This window comes from Pyrgilauda ruficollis, unplaced genomic scaffold, assembly GCF_017590135.1.
Source record: "Pyrgilauda ruficollis isolate IOZ18807 unplaced genomic scaffold, ASM1759013v1 scaffold12, whole genome shotgun sequence".
Lineage (NCBI taxonomy): Eukaryota > Metazoa > Chordata > Aves > Passeriformes > Passeridae > Pyrgilauda > Pyrgilauda ruficollis.
Genome location: NW_024510321.1, coordinates 9,808,942 through 9,823,884, shown reverse-complemented (window position 1 = coordinate 9,823,884; position 14,943 = coordinate 9,808,942). Strand labels below are relative to the sequence as shown.

Here is a 14,943-nt window from a genome sequence, read left to right as displayed (position 1 = left end):
CCTCCCCCGCGCGGCCGCTCCCCCCGCCCCCACCGCCCCTCCGGAAAAAAAAAAACCTCAGCCTCTGCTTCCCCGCTTTATATACCCTGCTAAAAATAGCCTGCCGCCGGGCCGGCCAATCAGGAGGGGGCGAATTTCGAATCGGGCCAATGGCGGGAGCCGTCACGGCCGGGCTCGGTCACGCCAGGAGGAGCCGCGATGTCTGCCGCGCGGCGATTGGGCGGCTCTGACGTCATCGGCACGCGGGTCGCGGGGCGCGCGGCGGGGATTGGGCGGCGGCGGCGGGCGGCGCGCCGGGATCACGCGGGGCGGGGGCGGGCGCGGGGGCGGGGCGGCGGCGCGGCCGGGCAGAGCTTTGAATAGGGAAGTTTTGCGGGGGGCTCCGCTCGCAGAGTCCGCGCCGTGTTTGCAAATATTGGGGCCGCTCCTGCGCCAGGTCCGCCGGCCGCGGGAGGGGGGACAGCCGCGCGCCCGCCCCGGGAGACGTCCTGCCCTGCTGTGCGATTAAACTTTGCATGAAACTTTGGGTCTTTTTTCCTCCCCGAGCTCCTCAAGGAATTAATATATATCTCTATCCGTACAATTTTATTTTTTTTTTTTCTTTTTTTCATCTCTGGAGGAAGGGGGGGGGGGCTTGGAAACTGAGAGCGGAGGTTGACACCCCCCCGCACACACCCCGCAACCCCTGCACATAAAGGAGGCATCTGTATTTTTGGTAACCAGCACTGACTTTGTTGTTGCAACTTGAGACATGGATGTTCTCCCAATGTGCAGCATCTTCCAGGAACTCCAGATTGTGCACGACACGGGTTACTTCTCAGCCTTGCCGTCCCTGGAGGAATATTGGCAACAGGTAAACGAGGATGTCAATGTTGTTGTTGTTGTCGGGGATTTTTTTTTAAGCCGTATTAAAGGATAAACGGATTTAAGAAAGAAAAAGAAAAAAAAAGGCAAAAAAAAAAAAAAAATCAAGCCCAAGTGTCAGCGAGGAGTTTGGGGAGAATTCAGCACAAATGTGTAGAGATGTTTTGGAGCAGGTGTTTCGGCTTTGAGCAGACGGCTGTCTGGGGGGAACAGTCCCGAGGCGGATGGAAGGAGCTGCGCATCCCGTCTCTCCTTGTTTACCGCCGGCGCTGCCGGGGGCTGTCAGCGCCCGCGGCCGCTCCGCTCCGCAGCCGCGCCGAGCCGCCGCTCGCTCCACACCGAGTCCTGGCAAAAGTTTTGCGCTTGTACCAGGTCCAGACTCCACAGCTGGGTCTTGTCATCCGAGCTCCCTGCCTTGGCCAAGGGCTGCTTTGCGCCCTGTGCTGTGGTTTATGGTGTTTTTTTTTTTTTTTTTCTGCTGGTGTTTTTTTGTCTTGTTTCATTTTTCCCCCCTACAAATGTATACTGTTATTGTTTTTGTTCCTGGCGAAGACGGGGAAAAAGCCCTGCAGGAGTGTCGGTACACACTGTCTGTGTGTGTGCATGTGTATGTACATGTACAGAGCGTGGCTGTTCCAGCGCAGGGAGCTTTGTCGAGCCCGTGAGTTGTCAGTCATATGACAGCGATCCCCTTGTGCTAATTGCCGTGGCCGGGAAGGGAGAAGAACGGAGGCTTCTTCCCTTTAATGGACATATTTTTTTGCCCATTTTTTCCCCCCCTTTCCTGTCTTTACTGTGATGCGAGCAGCGGGATGGCCGGGTCTGACAGCCCCCGGGGCTCGGGGCAGCGGGGCCGGCGCTCCGCTCGCTGCCGGCGGGGGCTGCTCAGCCCGGTCACCGGATCCCGTACCTGCTGGCTTTGCAGAAGGACCAAGGAGCCTTTCCCAGAAGGTTGAAATGCAAAGTGTTACAACCTTCACATGCCTACTAATTGTATGCAATGACTTTTTTTTTTTTTTCCCCCTCTCCCTCCCCCCGCTCCCCTTTCAGAGCGGCAGCTCCATAGTACGTGATTGAAATGGAGCTAAGTAGTTTCCTTCAGGCATTCGGGCTCTTGGCGAAGAGCCAGCCCTCGTTCCCAGTAGCCTTCAGAGGCATTTAAACTCGGAGAGCTTCACTCTGCTCCCCATTACTAATCTATCTAATGAGGAATTTAAATTAGCCGGGAATATGAAAGTTTAACAAGATCTTAATAAATGCTTTTTTTGCTTGTTTTCACGGAAAATCAAAGCACTATTGTGCTGTCCCTGTAAAAACCCTTCTTCTTCTTTTTTTTTTTTTTTTTAAAGCATTGCAACCCAGTTCCCTAATTATAGACAAATACATAAATACCGTGTGCAACAGTGGGTTTGGTTTTGGGGGTTGTTTGTGGTTCTGATTTTTCTGTCCAATTTTTGCCTACACTCGGAGCCTGACCAGAGCATGTGACCCAGTTTACTGGAGCAGTGCTGGGGGAGAAAGGAGGCTGCTCCCATGGCGGCTCTGCTCATGGGCAGATGGAAAGGGGCTCTGAGGGGAATGTGTGGCATTTGGGACCGGGTTTTGCTACCGGGCTTGGAAAAGATGATCTTGCTAAAATAAGTAGTGTTTGGTTTGGAAACTTGCTGTGTCCATTTTCTTTGTAAAGCTTCCATATGGATCATTTCCTATAGTGGAAAGAATAATCCCGAAACATCAGCTTGTTGCCATAACACTTCACGTTCCTTTTTTTCCTTTTTTTTTTTCTGTTCTCTGAAAGATGGCTAGAAAGTCAGCAGGGTGAAATGAAATTGAAACCCACAGTTTCACCCATTTAGGATGGTTTTGTTTTTTGTTTTGTTTTCTGTCATGGAGTCAGGGGAATGTGGTTGGGGGGAAGTTGTCCATGTACTGTTACATGTACATTTGCAGAGTACTTTCTTGGCAGATGGTCATGGTTTTAAAAGGAAGTCTCCTTTGGCATTGCGTGAAAGAAAGAGATGACTCACACAGTTGCACTCTTGGCCAGTAGATAAAGTTCTTGTTCATTGTGGGACTCCCAGCAGGACCTCAGAGTAATTTCCCATTTCGCATCCTATAGAACAGGACATTTCTATTCTGGAACTTTTTTCCTTCCCTCTCCTCTGTTGTTGAAGTTCTCCGTGTTCCTCTGAACACGCATGGGAGCAGTTTGAGTTATGTGGTGTGCATGCCAGTGCGCTTGGAAATGACATTCTTTGAAAGTCGAGTGTGCTGTGTTCTCATGCACAGGAAATGGGAGGATGTCTGCTGCTCCATTGATGTCCCCAGAAGACAGGCCAGCAGCTCCACAGCCATGCTGAAATGTGGCTTTGTTTTCTGACACAGGGTTTGGCTTTTAGCTGGGTGTCAGAGCACATTGTATTCAGTTGGGTCTTTTCAGCCTTGTGTTTGTGTGAGAGAGATACGAAACAACTTGAAATTTGTTAAGGTGCAAGAGCAAAGTGTAGTTTAATGTTGTGGTTCTCTACAGTCCTTTTCAACATCAGCATGCTGAAAACACAGATTTTATGATGAGAGTGATGATAATTTGACTGAGTCATTAGAATGCTATTTTGGAAACCGAAGCTGACTTGCACCTTCAGCTGTGTGTTTGAACTCTTGCCCAGGTCTCGAAAACTGATTTCTTTTCATCATAACAGTCACCTAGTTACGGCTTGAGGAGCCTTTAATTTGTTTTGAACCTAGAAACCTCAAATCGAACATACTACATTCCTGCATGCCTTTTGAAGTGTAAAATAATTTGGTTTATTTTTAAGCAGGCCTGTAACTTTTCTCTTATTTTTTTCCTTCTGTTTCACCTAGACATGTTTGGAGCTGGAACGGTATCTTCAGAGTGAACCCTGTTATGTTTCTGCATCTGAAATCAAATTTGATAGCCAAGAGGATCTCTGGACCAAAATTATTCTGGCACGTGAGAAAAAGGAGGAATCTGAACTGAAGAACACATGTGTCCCAAAAGAGGACAATCTTGCTAGTCAGAACTTAGAGACCAACAGTTTGAATTCTGACGTGAGCAGCGAATCTTCAGACAGCTCTGAGGAGCTCTCACCCACAACAAAGTTTACCTCTGACCCTATAAGTGATGTTTTAGCCAGTTCAGGAAACTTGAGTTCATCTGTCACTTCCACTCCCCCTTCGTCTCCTGAGCTGAGCAAGGAGCCTTCTTCCCAGATATGGAATTGTACGCCGGGTGAATTGCATTCACCAGGGAAAATCCGTACCGGTACCACTGGAAAGACTGCAGAAAAAGGTACACCCTCCAACGGTGACACCTCGCCCGATGGCAGGAGGCGTGTTCACAGGTGTCATTTTAACGGTTGCAGGAAAGTTTACACCAAAAGTTCACATCTGAAAGCACATCAGCGCACTCATACAGGTTAGTAACCCTATGCTTATTAAGACCTGGCAACTGCTGTAGGGAATACCCCGTGGTGGTGGTGGTGTCACAGCATTACTCAATCACTGGGTGGTAGCCCAATTTTGGAGAGATGATGTAAGAGTAGCAGAGGCTTACCAGCATGGACGACATCACTTCCTCGTTCTCTTCATGAGCCAGGGCACTTGCTGGTGCATTAGGCTGCTGTCACAGCAAATTGGAGCCACTCGTCTAAGCAGGCAGCAGCTGGGAAGCTGCAGCAGCACGTGGTCTTCAGGAGCAAAGGTCCAGCCAAAATAGGTGTCAGGCCTTTGTTGATGATTATTTTTAAAGCAAAAGTGAGCAAGGACTTTTTTTTGCTAAAAAAAAAAAAAAGGAATGTATATCTAAAAATCAGTCAGATCGCTAAATATTGTAAGAATTTGGTTTTATGCTTCAGTCCACATTGGGTCTATTTTATCAGACATACCAAAGCCTTGATTATATTAAGTATAGCTATATTTGTAACTCATTTAACACTTATGCGTGCCATTGTTATCAGCAAAAAATCTTGGAAAGCCAGAGTGTGTTGTTGTCCTTCTGACACATCTGCCCAGTTGGACTTAAATGTACTGGACTTAAATGGATCTACTGTATAATTTGATCCCAAATTACTGAGCAACAGCATTTTATTTTTATGAAACCTGAACTAAAAATAACAGCCCTCTGTGTTATTGGGAAAGAAAGTGAGGAAGACAGACACTTCAGGGCTTTTATAAATATTTTATGGTTGAAGTAGCGTGCTGATGTGCTTGTTTGAGCATTATTATTTGACATCTCTTTATGGCAACAGTTAGATATGTAGAGCTGTGCCTTGGCTCGGTAGTCTGCGCTTAATGGGAGGAACTGGCGTGGTGTTCTTGATGTACCAATCCAAACACCTATATGGATGGCTGGCTTTTTAATTTTTTCCCCCTAAGATGTGGGAAAGGAAGTTAGGGAGAAGATTCTATTTTGACTCATGAGCTCAACATTTTGTGGCTTTTATGGGAAGTCTGAGGAAGCTCGGATGCTCCCATTGTCATGCAGAAGTCAGATAAAACAGGATTATTTCAAAAGAAAAAAAAACAATTTCCCCTGAAACCGTGGTTGTTGAGCAGACATAAATAGCTGCCAGGCTCAGAAGTATTGCAGAACTGGTGCTCTGGTGCTGTCTGGTTGAGAACGTTCCTGTGAATGGAAGTGGTATTTCTTGAATGCTGAAATAGCAATGTTCAAAGTGGTATGCAGGCTCTTCCAAGAATAAGTGGCTCAGCAGAAAGGAGGTTGCATGTTATGCAGATGGGTGAGTGACAGAGGACTTTGATGCAATACAGTAGCCTAATTGCATTTTGGAGCCTAGCTGTGCTGTCTTTAATCACCTTTGTGAGGTGAATGGTACCTGTTTGGGAGTAAGCCTTCCATTACGGATGAACAGGAATGGTAGAGGGCTGGATTCCTTTGTTTACTGGGAGCCTGTTTAATCACTTTTTTTATTATTATTATTTTTTGCGAGAATGAGATTATTTGATGTGCTGTTGCAGCAAGACAAGTAGGAATCATGTGGATGAATTCTGTGACCCTTCTTTGCTTGCGTGTTCTGAAGCATTCAGATAGGTTAAATAAAATTGTGTGTCTTTGGAGGAGTGAAGGAGGTTTACACAGAAATTGATAGCACCTGTCTTTGAATGAAGTCATGACTAACATGTAATCTGCTTTCTTTGTAGGGGAAAAGCCTTACAGATGTTCATGGGAAGGGTGTGAGTGGCGTTTTGCAAGAAGTGATGAATTAACCAGACACTTCAGAAAGCACACTGGTGCCAAGCCTTTTAAATGTAGTCACTGTGACAGGTATGTGGTTGAAATGCACCCTTTTAAATAGTTATTTTTAATGCTTGTTGGAAAGCCAGTCTGGGCTGCTTTTTGCTTGTGTAGGAATTATTTGGGAACACAACCGTGTCTGGTAGTTTTAAGGAACTATTGCATATTTAGGCTAGAAAAACCCTTCCATTTTACTCATCTTTGGGAGGTGGTTTGTAGCCTGATCTTGCAGGTGAACGTTGAGAAGTCCGCAGTGTTACCACCCATCTGCAGAGCTCCTGGGTGCCCACAGACACCTTTAGTACTCCCGTGTATCCCGGGAATGCCAAGTCCCTCCTCCACCAGCTGTGTTTTGGAGCAGCAGAGCAGGGGGAGGTGCCTCAGCCCCGCGTGCGCGTCGCGTGTCGCGTTCCGGCGGCTGCGGGCTAACGCGCAGCCTCGCTCTTGCCTTGCAGGTGTTTTTCCAGGTCTGACCACCTGGCCCTTCACATGAAGAGACACCTCTGAATGGGTCAAGAGGTGAATCCTGCGGGCTAAGAGGCGTCAAGGTTGAAGAGCCTTGAGCGGAGGGATGCGTGTTCCAGCCAAAGCATGCCATTTTGCACCCTACCCAGTTGCCTCCAGGACCTCACTTCCTTGAAGGTCTTTTGAGGGCTAATAAGTCATGTAAGAACGGCATAGCAACCGCGGTGCGTGATGTTTGGGGTTTCCTGGACTCATACACTGGTATCTAACCTTCTGAGTGGCTCCTAAGCCTTTGCCGTGAGCATGTGCACTGAGAATGTTAATGATTGGGCGACTGTATGCGATGAGGATCTCTTGATGACTGTATGCTGAGGCACATTTTTTTTCTTGTGGTTGTTTTATAACTGTAAGAGAAAAAAAATAGTCTGAATGTCTTGTATGTGAGGAATATCTCGTGAGATGGGACGACCACCAATCATTTCCAAGGGGTGGGGGGAGGGGTGTCTGCACCTTTTTAGAGGGAAAACCTGAGAGGGGGAAAGGGGGGAATAAAAAGAGTCAGGATGCCAGAATGGAAATGGGGAACCTCCCTGTTCCTGTGTGAGAGGAGCTTTAGGTGTCTGGTGCAGCTATTAAACGTGCAATGTGTCAAGTAGCTTGTTTTACTTGCTACAGAGCTCATTTGTAATCCATTGTATAAGCTGTGTATTTACAAATGTAACACAACTATAACTTTTCATTATAATACAAAGGTTATTGCATGGTTCTGGGGAACTATATGCTTTTCCATTCTTTAATCAGGACTGCAGTTTTGATTCCAGTTAAGAGCAGCTAAAATACAATTGGTCTAATGTTACATAATGTATGGAACATGAATAATTTTTTTGTTGGGTGGATAAAACCACTATTGGTTAGAAACTGATTTTTCTCATGCAGCTAATTTTTCTCTTATTTATGCCTTGAGGACTAACTTCTGGTTTTCTAGCTGTTAATGCACTGTTGACCTTAATAATGGTGCCTTATGCAAGTGACCTTCTCTTGCAGGGGGTCTTATACAGGGGTATGGGTGATGCATGCTTTATTAAGGCTCTCTTTTCACCTGGCATTGTACTGTATCAAATGTATAATATGAGGGGAAAAAAAGGTTACTTCCAGGGTCCTCCTTCACAAAGACAAATATAGAGAAAAGTCATTCATGTCAGTACAGTATTTGTTTAACTTAGACAATTTGACTGTGTTACAGTATAATGCATATGCCAATTGAATACCTGACCAGTTCTGCCACCTTGAGACTTTTTTTATATTGACCTTGCACAACAACTGTGTATATACACACCCCAACTGTACTTAATATGTCAAGTTTTCATACATATTAAAGATACAGAAGTATTAAAAGATGTATTTGCTTAAAAGGCACAAGTTTCACATCTATATATCTAGCTATCTGTTGGTCATACAGAAAGAAACTATATTACTTTTTTTTTAAAAGTGGGCAGAAAAATAATTGTGTATGTATATTTGTGTGTACAGTCTGTGTATGTGTGTATATATATAGATAATATATAAATATTTTTTTTAAAAGGAAATGAATTAGAACACATAGCTAGAAAATGCCACAGCCCATCAAAATATTCCCTCTTCCCCCTTCCTCCCTGCAATATGGTCATTAAGGAGACAAAGAAATGAAAGATACAGTTGATGAAAATCTAGCATTTTTAGAGGCTTTACCTTTAGCTTAATGGTATGCTAAAGGCTTTGTTGGCATTCAGTCCTTCTCAGACTGCTGACTGTGTTTTGTAGTTATTAGGTTGTCTGGAATAGCGTATCTGTGGCCATTTAAGAATGATATGAACCGAATTTTGGCATGCTAAAAGAATATTAGCTGTGTGCAGAAGAAGTACACTCGGGTTTTGGCCTTCCAGCTTACTGGAGGACCTGTGAGTGAGCTAGTCGTTGTGGTGGTTAAGCTCTAATTTTACATAGTTCAGCTAAAATAAAGACTGTTTTTTCCTAGAGTAGGAATAGTCTGTCCAAAACCAGTTTTGTTTTGTTTTGTTTTTTTTTAAACCAGCTCACTACAGTTGATGCAATGAAACATGTGACCTGTTTCTTTTACTATTAATTATCAGTCTTGCTTACTCTGCTAATATTTTGGTATATCTTCCTGGAAATGTATGTAGATAAGTGGTTTAAAAAAAGTATATGCAAGTGATCTGGTTCTATGGAACACACAGGCTTAAATCATTCTCATTTCATTTTTGGTTTAAATTGCCTGAAAATGCACTTTTCTTTTTCTTCCCCCAAACAGAAAAAAATTATCCAGAAAATGAATTTCTATTTACAATTGGGTTTTGTTGTATTTTTAACTCCTTGTTTGCATTGTCCTTGGCTTAGCCGTAATTCTTATAAACAAGAAATTAAAAAAAAATCAAAACCAAACAACCAACCCCAAATAATAAAAAAAACAAAAACAAAAACGAAAAAACCCAAAAAAAAACCAAACAAACCAAACTTGCACTGGCTTGTCTCAATTGTGAAATACCATCAGACTTGTGTGGATGGGGTGGGGCTGTGTGCCATATGTCAAATGCCTGTAATTTTCTTAATAAGCAAGTACATTTTGTTCAGGTGATAACTGAGCCTCAATCAAGCTGAAAAATAAAAAAAATAAAACATTTTTGCTTGAAATTTAAGAAGAAAAGGTTTCTATTAGTGAAATTTCTTTTTTTGTTTTTGAAGCACCCTGTTATCTAAAGAATCTCTTTGTAAGATTTTTGTAAAAATTTTGTTTTACAAGATTTTATTTGAAATTGTTTTTTGCAAGATTGTTATATTTCTGTATGAATGTATTTTTTATTGGAATAACATAAAAAGAAATTCTTATCAGCATCACGTGTCTGTTTCAGTCTTTCTTCTCTCCAAGCCCTACGCACCAAACAATGTCAAGTACTATGTTGCTGCTTTGTCTTGAGTCACACCTGACCATGGGTGCAAACACCTTTGGGTCAGGTCACTTTGTGGAAGACAAACCCTGTTGGAAAAATAGTTTTGGCAGTAGAAACTAGGAGTTCTTCCATATCTGAAAGGCTGCTCTTGACTCATCGTTTGCCTCAGCGGAATAAATAGTTAATGTGATTGTTACTGCAAGACTGCACCTTCATTTCAAATCGTTTGTTCTGGAGAGGTGAATGCTCATGGGACGAGATTGGCGTGTGGGAAAGGAGGTTCAGTGGGCATTCAGAGGGAAGGACAAAGCCACAAGGGTGGTGGCTGGGCTGGAGGCACCTGCCCTTGACAGCTGCTGCTGGGTGCGGACCTTGGAGCTGCCTGGTCCATGGGGAAGCGAGCCCAAAAGCTTGAGGTGCAGCGGTGGGAAGCAGTTTGGAAGGGACTGCGTGAGACACACCTGCTGCAGACACATCTGGGGCTGCTCTGGGGCTGACCTGACCCACATGCTGGTGGTGACCTTCAACCTGGCAAACAGAAACCTCTCTGAACCACATTCCTTCAGAGCAATGGCTCTTCAAAGCATGCCTGGCATGCACCCTGGCTCGAGACCCATGCAGAACTTGCTTGATGTTTTTCCTTGTGGCTGCCGCTTCACTCACGCTGATGTTAAAAGTCCTGCAAACATCCAGTAAAAACAGTGGCAAAATGGCAAAGCTGTATGCTGAGAAACTGTCTTTGAGCATATGAATTCGGTTTGTGTTAACATAATGGATTTAGATGATTTAGAAATGGTCTAAAATGATGCAAAAGAGCTGAGACAATAAATAGAGATTAAGGCAGAAGAAATGGGGAAAAGGGACCCTTGGCACCTTCCCCAGTTAGCCCTGCAGTGGGCTGGTAAATGGATATAATGCCTGCATTAGGTATGGCAGAAATGGCAGTTTAGGCAAATTAATGGTCTGCAATGGGAGGAGTACATTGTATTTTACCACTGGTATATCTCATACAATGTAACACAGATGTTTTCTGGGAAACTTAGTTAAAGTTTCAATAGCAATAGAAAAGGCTACTTAGGTTTGGGGATTGAGGTGTTTTGCCTCCTCATGAAGAAATGGAAATATCTTTAAAGAACTGAGCTTGACCTCCTTGGAGATTCTCCACCCAAAATGTTCAATGGGTGTGTAATATAGAACAAGGATTGGCAAATTTTTTCCTGTTTATTTGGTGTGTGTCATCTTGGGCTGTGTCATACTCTACCTTAAAAAAAAAAAAAAAGCCTGAAAACTCCTTTATTGAGGATGTTATTGTGATCCCTTTTTTTTTTTTTTTTAGTTCTCAGAGAGATTGTACTGAAAAAACAGCAGTGTGTGCAGAAAAAAAAAAGAGACTACTGACAGCTATTGGGCAACAAGGAAACTACAAAGCAGAAAGCAATAGTGCATTTCAACATGCACATCTTCAGGTTTGCTTAATTCTGGATTTTGAAATGCAGAGCAGAGGGGAAGAGACATGAATTTGAGGGTGAAGAAGTCAGGTTGCTGAGGTATGGACATGGATTAGTAGCCTCTGCAAGTTCCAACAACTTCAGCTGAGGTTAGAAAGGTGAAGAGGAGGACAGAGCCTGTGAGCCAACATGTTAGCACAGAGGTTAGATATGGCATGTTTGTGCAACCATCAAGATGAAACAGTTAAAATCCCAAAACAGCCCATTTGGATGTTTGTTTTGGGGGGTTTTTAATGCTCTTGGGTGTGAAAAAATCCAGGCATACAAGTGGTCAGTGCAAGTAGGGCATTGAATCTGGAATTGTTTGGCCTGTTAAGGCAAGTTGAAAACAGGCTGTATTTGATTATTTCCTCTTTAGGAGTTGTTCATGGTATCTCTGCCTTTGTGTCCAACTTTTACCTCTCCTATTCTTCTCAACTACTTGGGCATTTGTTATTTATTTTCTTTAATTGCTCTGAAAGCTCTGAGGAATAAAAACAACCTCTGTAAATCGCACAAATAGCAGCAGCAAAACTAGAAACAAGGAGATGGAAGAACACTATGGCAATTGTTTCAAAAAGTAGCTGAGTGCTCTTTATGCAGGACCAAAAGAGCACATGACCTTACATATTTGCACAGCAGGGAGAGACAGTGTTTGATAAGAAGAAAACTTCATGGTCCCTCCATTGGAGGTCTCCTCAGCCTTGTCTGGAGAGTGGAGTTCAGGTAGACTGTGACAATAAGGGAGCTCTAACTGCACGAGATTGTGTGGAAGGACACAGGTTTCCCCTCACTTTTTAAAGAATGAAAGGCCTGGTATTTCCTCCTTATTCCTCCATTTCTGACGAAATTCCTTGGAGTAAAACTGGTTTGGATAGGAAATATCTGGACTATTTCTTCCTCAAGTTTTGCAGATTTGTTCCCTCTGGTAGCACTGGTTTATAAACTCAGCAACAATACCAGTAGTCCAGTTCTTTATTTCTGGTGACAAGAGGTTACCAAGCAGCTCATACTTCCACAAAAGTCTGCCTCATCTACTGGGATTGTGTAGCCAGGAGGCATTAACAGGTACTTCTGAAATAAAGCCTCTGACATGGCAAGAAGCTCTGCTGAGATTATACAGTCCAAGGCAATGGTATCTTTATATTTTTTCCCCTTAGCTCTTTTACCTCTACACTTGCTGTTTCATCCCTTATTCATGGTCCTTGGATATATGGCATTTATTTTTGATCAAACCTGTAGCAATACTGTCTCATAACCATTTGAGCTCTTACATTTAAGGGAGAATGAGCAGACAGAGTATTGCTTTTGCACACAGGTCTGCAGAGGTTTAATCAGTCTAGGATTCATTGGAGCTACCCTGGGAAATAAGGGTTTGCAGGTTCATGCATTAATATTGCGAGGCATTGGTCAAAAGCTCATTTAAGTCAAGGAGAAATTCCTCACTGAATTCAACTTGCTCCAGACAGTCATTTTTTCATAGAGCTGAACCTGAGGAGAAAGTACATTTGAAATCCATTCAGAACCAAATTTTCATTCAATGACATTTATGACTATATTTTGTCCATTTCCTGTTGAACATTTGATAGCTGGAGTTCACAACTACAAGCATTGCAAAGATGATTTTTTTTAAATAGAAGTGTGATTTTTTTTTTCCTCCTGAAATTTATTTTTGATTGCAGACTGATGACAAACCCTGTAATTTGTTTTGCAGTTTCACTTACACAACAGCTACGTAATGATTTTGTAAGTTATAGCGGTGACTATTTTGAACTGCAGTGGTTTCAATCAGAATGCTTCATGAAGCATTAGCTGAGAAATTATTAACTGGAGAAATTATCTGTATTTGCAGGGTATCACAGCAACAAAGGTAGCCTTATGGCTTTTAAACAAATTGCTGCATCAGATACAAGCCAGCACATTTTGTCAAAATGGAGAGAAACTATCCAGAATTTGCAATCGAGGATACAGATTGGTCGTGTTCTTGAAGTATAGGTTTATAATTTGTCACAGGAAAATAACTCCATAAAGCAAAACCACTAAGGTGTTTTAAGATGATCTATTATGTGGAGGTGTCTAGTACAGCCATTTTGGATTGGTTCATGATAGGAAACAGATGGTATATATGTTTATGTTTAACATTTAAGGAGGTATAGAAAGCAATTGGGAGGTGATGTATTTTCTTAATGGGCAAGTAGAGCCTCATATGCACAGTTAAAATAGAATGTAAAAAACAAGCAACATTTTTTCAGCACGAATGAGGCAATGCAACAACAGCTTAAGTAGATTTATTTGACTTGTTTCACTTTAAATAATTTTAATGAGAAATTCTCTAAATGTTTTTGAGCGGAGATAGAAAATAATCTGGTAACCACATGTCTTGATGTATGCCAAGCTGTTCTTTAACAGCACTTTCTTTCAATACAATATAAATTTAGCTGGAATTAGCGTTGCTGAATATTAGTCCCTCAGTGCCTCACTTGCTAAACCTCCATATTCTTTTTATTGCCTCTGTGCATTTCAGAAGTAGAGTGTGTGGTCATTCTGGACAAAGGGAAATTATCTAATGGGGCTGGGGAAGGCAGTGTATTGGTGAATTCTGTATCAGAGCACTCAGTAATAATTCAGGAAGGTTGCAGATCTACACTGGATACAGTAATATATTTTTCTTGTAATGTACTGCCTTTTAGATTTGATACTGAATATATCAAAAATGTAGTTGTGCATGCAAAGCTGTATTTTTATGAGTTTTATGTACTTCACCTTACACATGCAGTAGTATGTTTTTTCATTTATAAGATTTATCTTTGAGCATGCACCAATATGACTAATGCTCATTTCCAAGCTCTGCTAGGCAAGTTCTCAGTCTTCTGGGGTTTACTTATTTGCTTTTGCTAAGTATGAAAAGGACATTGAGGGCAACTGGATTTTAGTAGATCCTCACTGTAATTAATTATTCATCAGCAGTAGAAGTATTAGCAGCAGCAGTCAGACATGCAGAGGAGGCTGAGATCTTGCTGTTGTGAACCTACAGGGACAGAGGCTCTTCCATCCAGGTTCTGCCTAATTAGGCCACAACACATTTGGAATTACCCACATCCAAAGAGAGAGAAAGTAGTTTTACAACCTGTTCTGATGATCTCAGCATTTTTCCTTTTTCTGGTCAGACACACAACCCTGGTGATATTATAATATCCATATTATAATTCCATTCAGTCCTCCTGTCTGTCACAGATGGATTAATTCTGGGTTCATTCTCACCAGGACAGGAACTCCCCATGCAGAACATGAGGTTTCAATGCATTTTAGTGGGCATTTTTAGGTGGGCCTGTCTCACATAATTGGGTTATTTCTTATTTCATTTTTTTTTTCTATTTCTAACCACTTCCTTCTGGCAATAACTTTGGTATGTTCTACCAATGACTTTTCTACAAATAATTTGGATCTACTGATATTTCTTCTTAAATTGAAAAGAAATGTTCAGAATTAATGTTTTATCCCATAGATAGAAAAGAGTAAATAAGAGACGTAATAATGCTATAGCATTAATGGGATTTGAGCCTTGGTAGGAAATAGATGCATTATTCATAAGGATTGATGGTCTTTAGTGTCCCAACAGCCCCTTGTGGGGCTTTGGAGGTATTAGACTGGTCACTGGAGAGAAGGTTGCTCTAATGCTCAATAAGCTAGACTAAAAATATCGCTAGAATTATAAAGCAAAAAACTAATCAAATCCTAAATATAAATGCGATGATACAAATCCATCCCCTAGTTATCTCCAGAAACCACCCTGCCTCAAAGGGTTGTCAGTGACTTGTCCCTTATTATCTTTAATCAGGCAGAAGAGAGAGGCACTGAACGCCACAGTGGGTCTGTATAACGAGGAGCTGCAGGTGAAATCCACAGG

General features: G+C 42.5%; 1 protein-coding gene across 1 annotated transcript; it reads left to right on the top strand.

The window, feature by feature from the left end:
* The first annotated feature begins 351 nt into the window (after positions 1–351).
* On the top strand, positions 352–9,492 carry KLF6 (Kruppel like factor 6). The gene is made up of 4 exons (XM_041487632.1): positions 352–853; positions 3,727–4,300; positions 6,046–6,169; positions 6,595–9,492. Exons 1-4 carry the CDS (start codon positions 752–754, stop codon positions 6,644–6,646), a joined length of 852 nt encoding a protein of 283 aa, XP_041343566.1. The 5' UTR covers positions 352–751; the 3' UTR covers positions 6,647–9,492.
* The last annotated feature ends 5,451 nt before the right edge of the window (positions 9,493–14,943 follow it).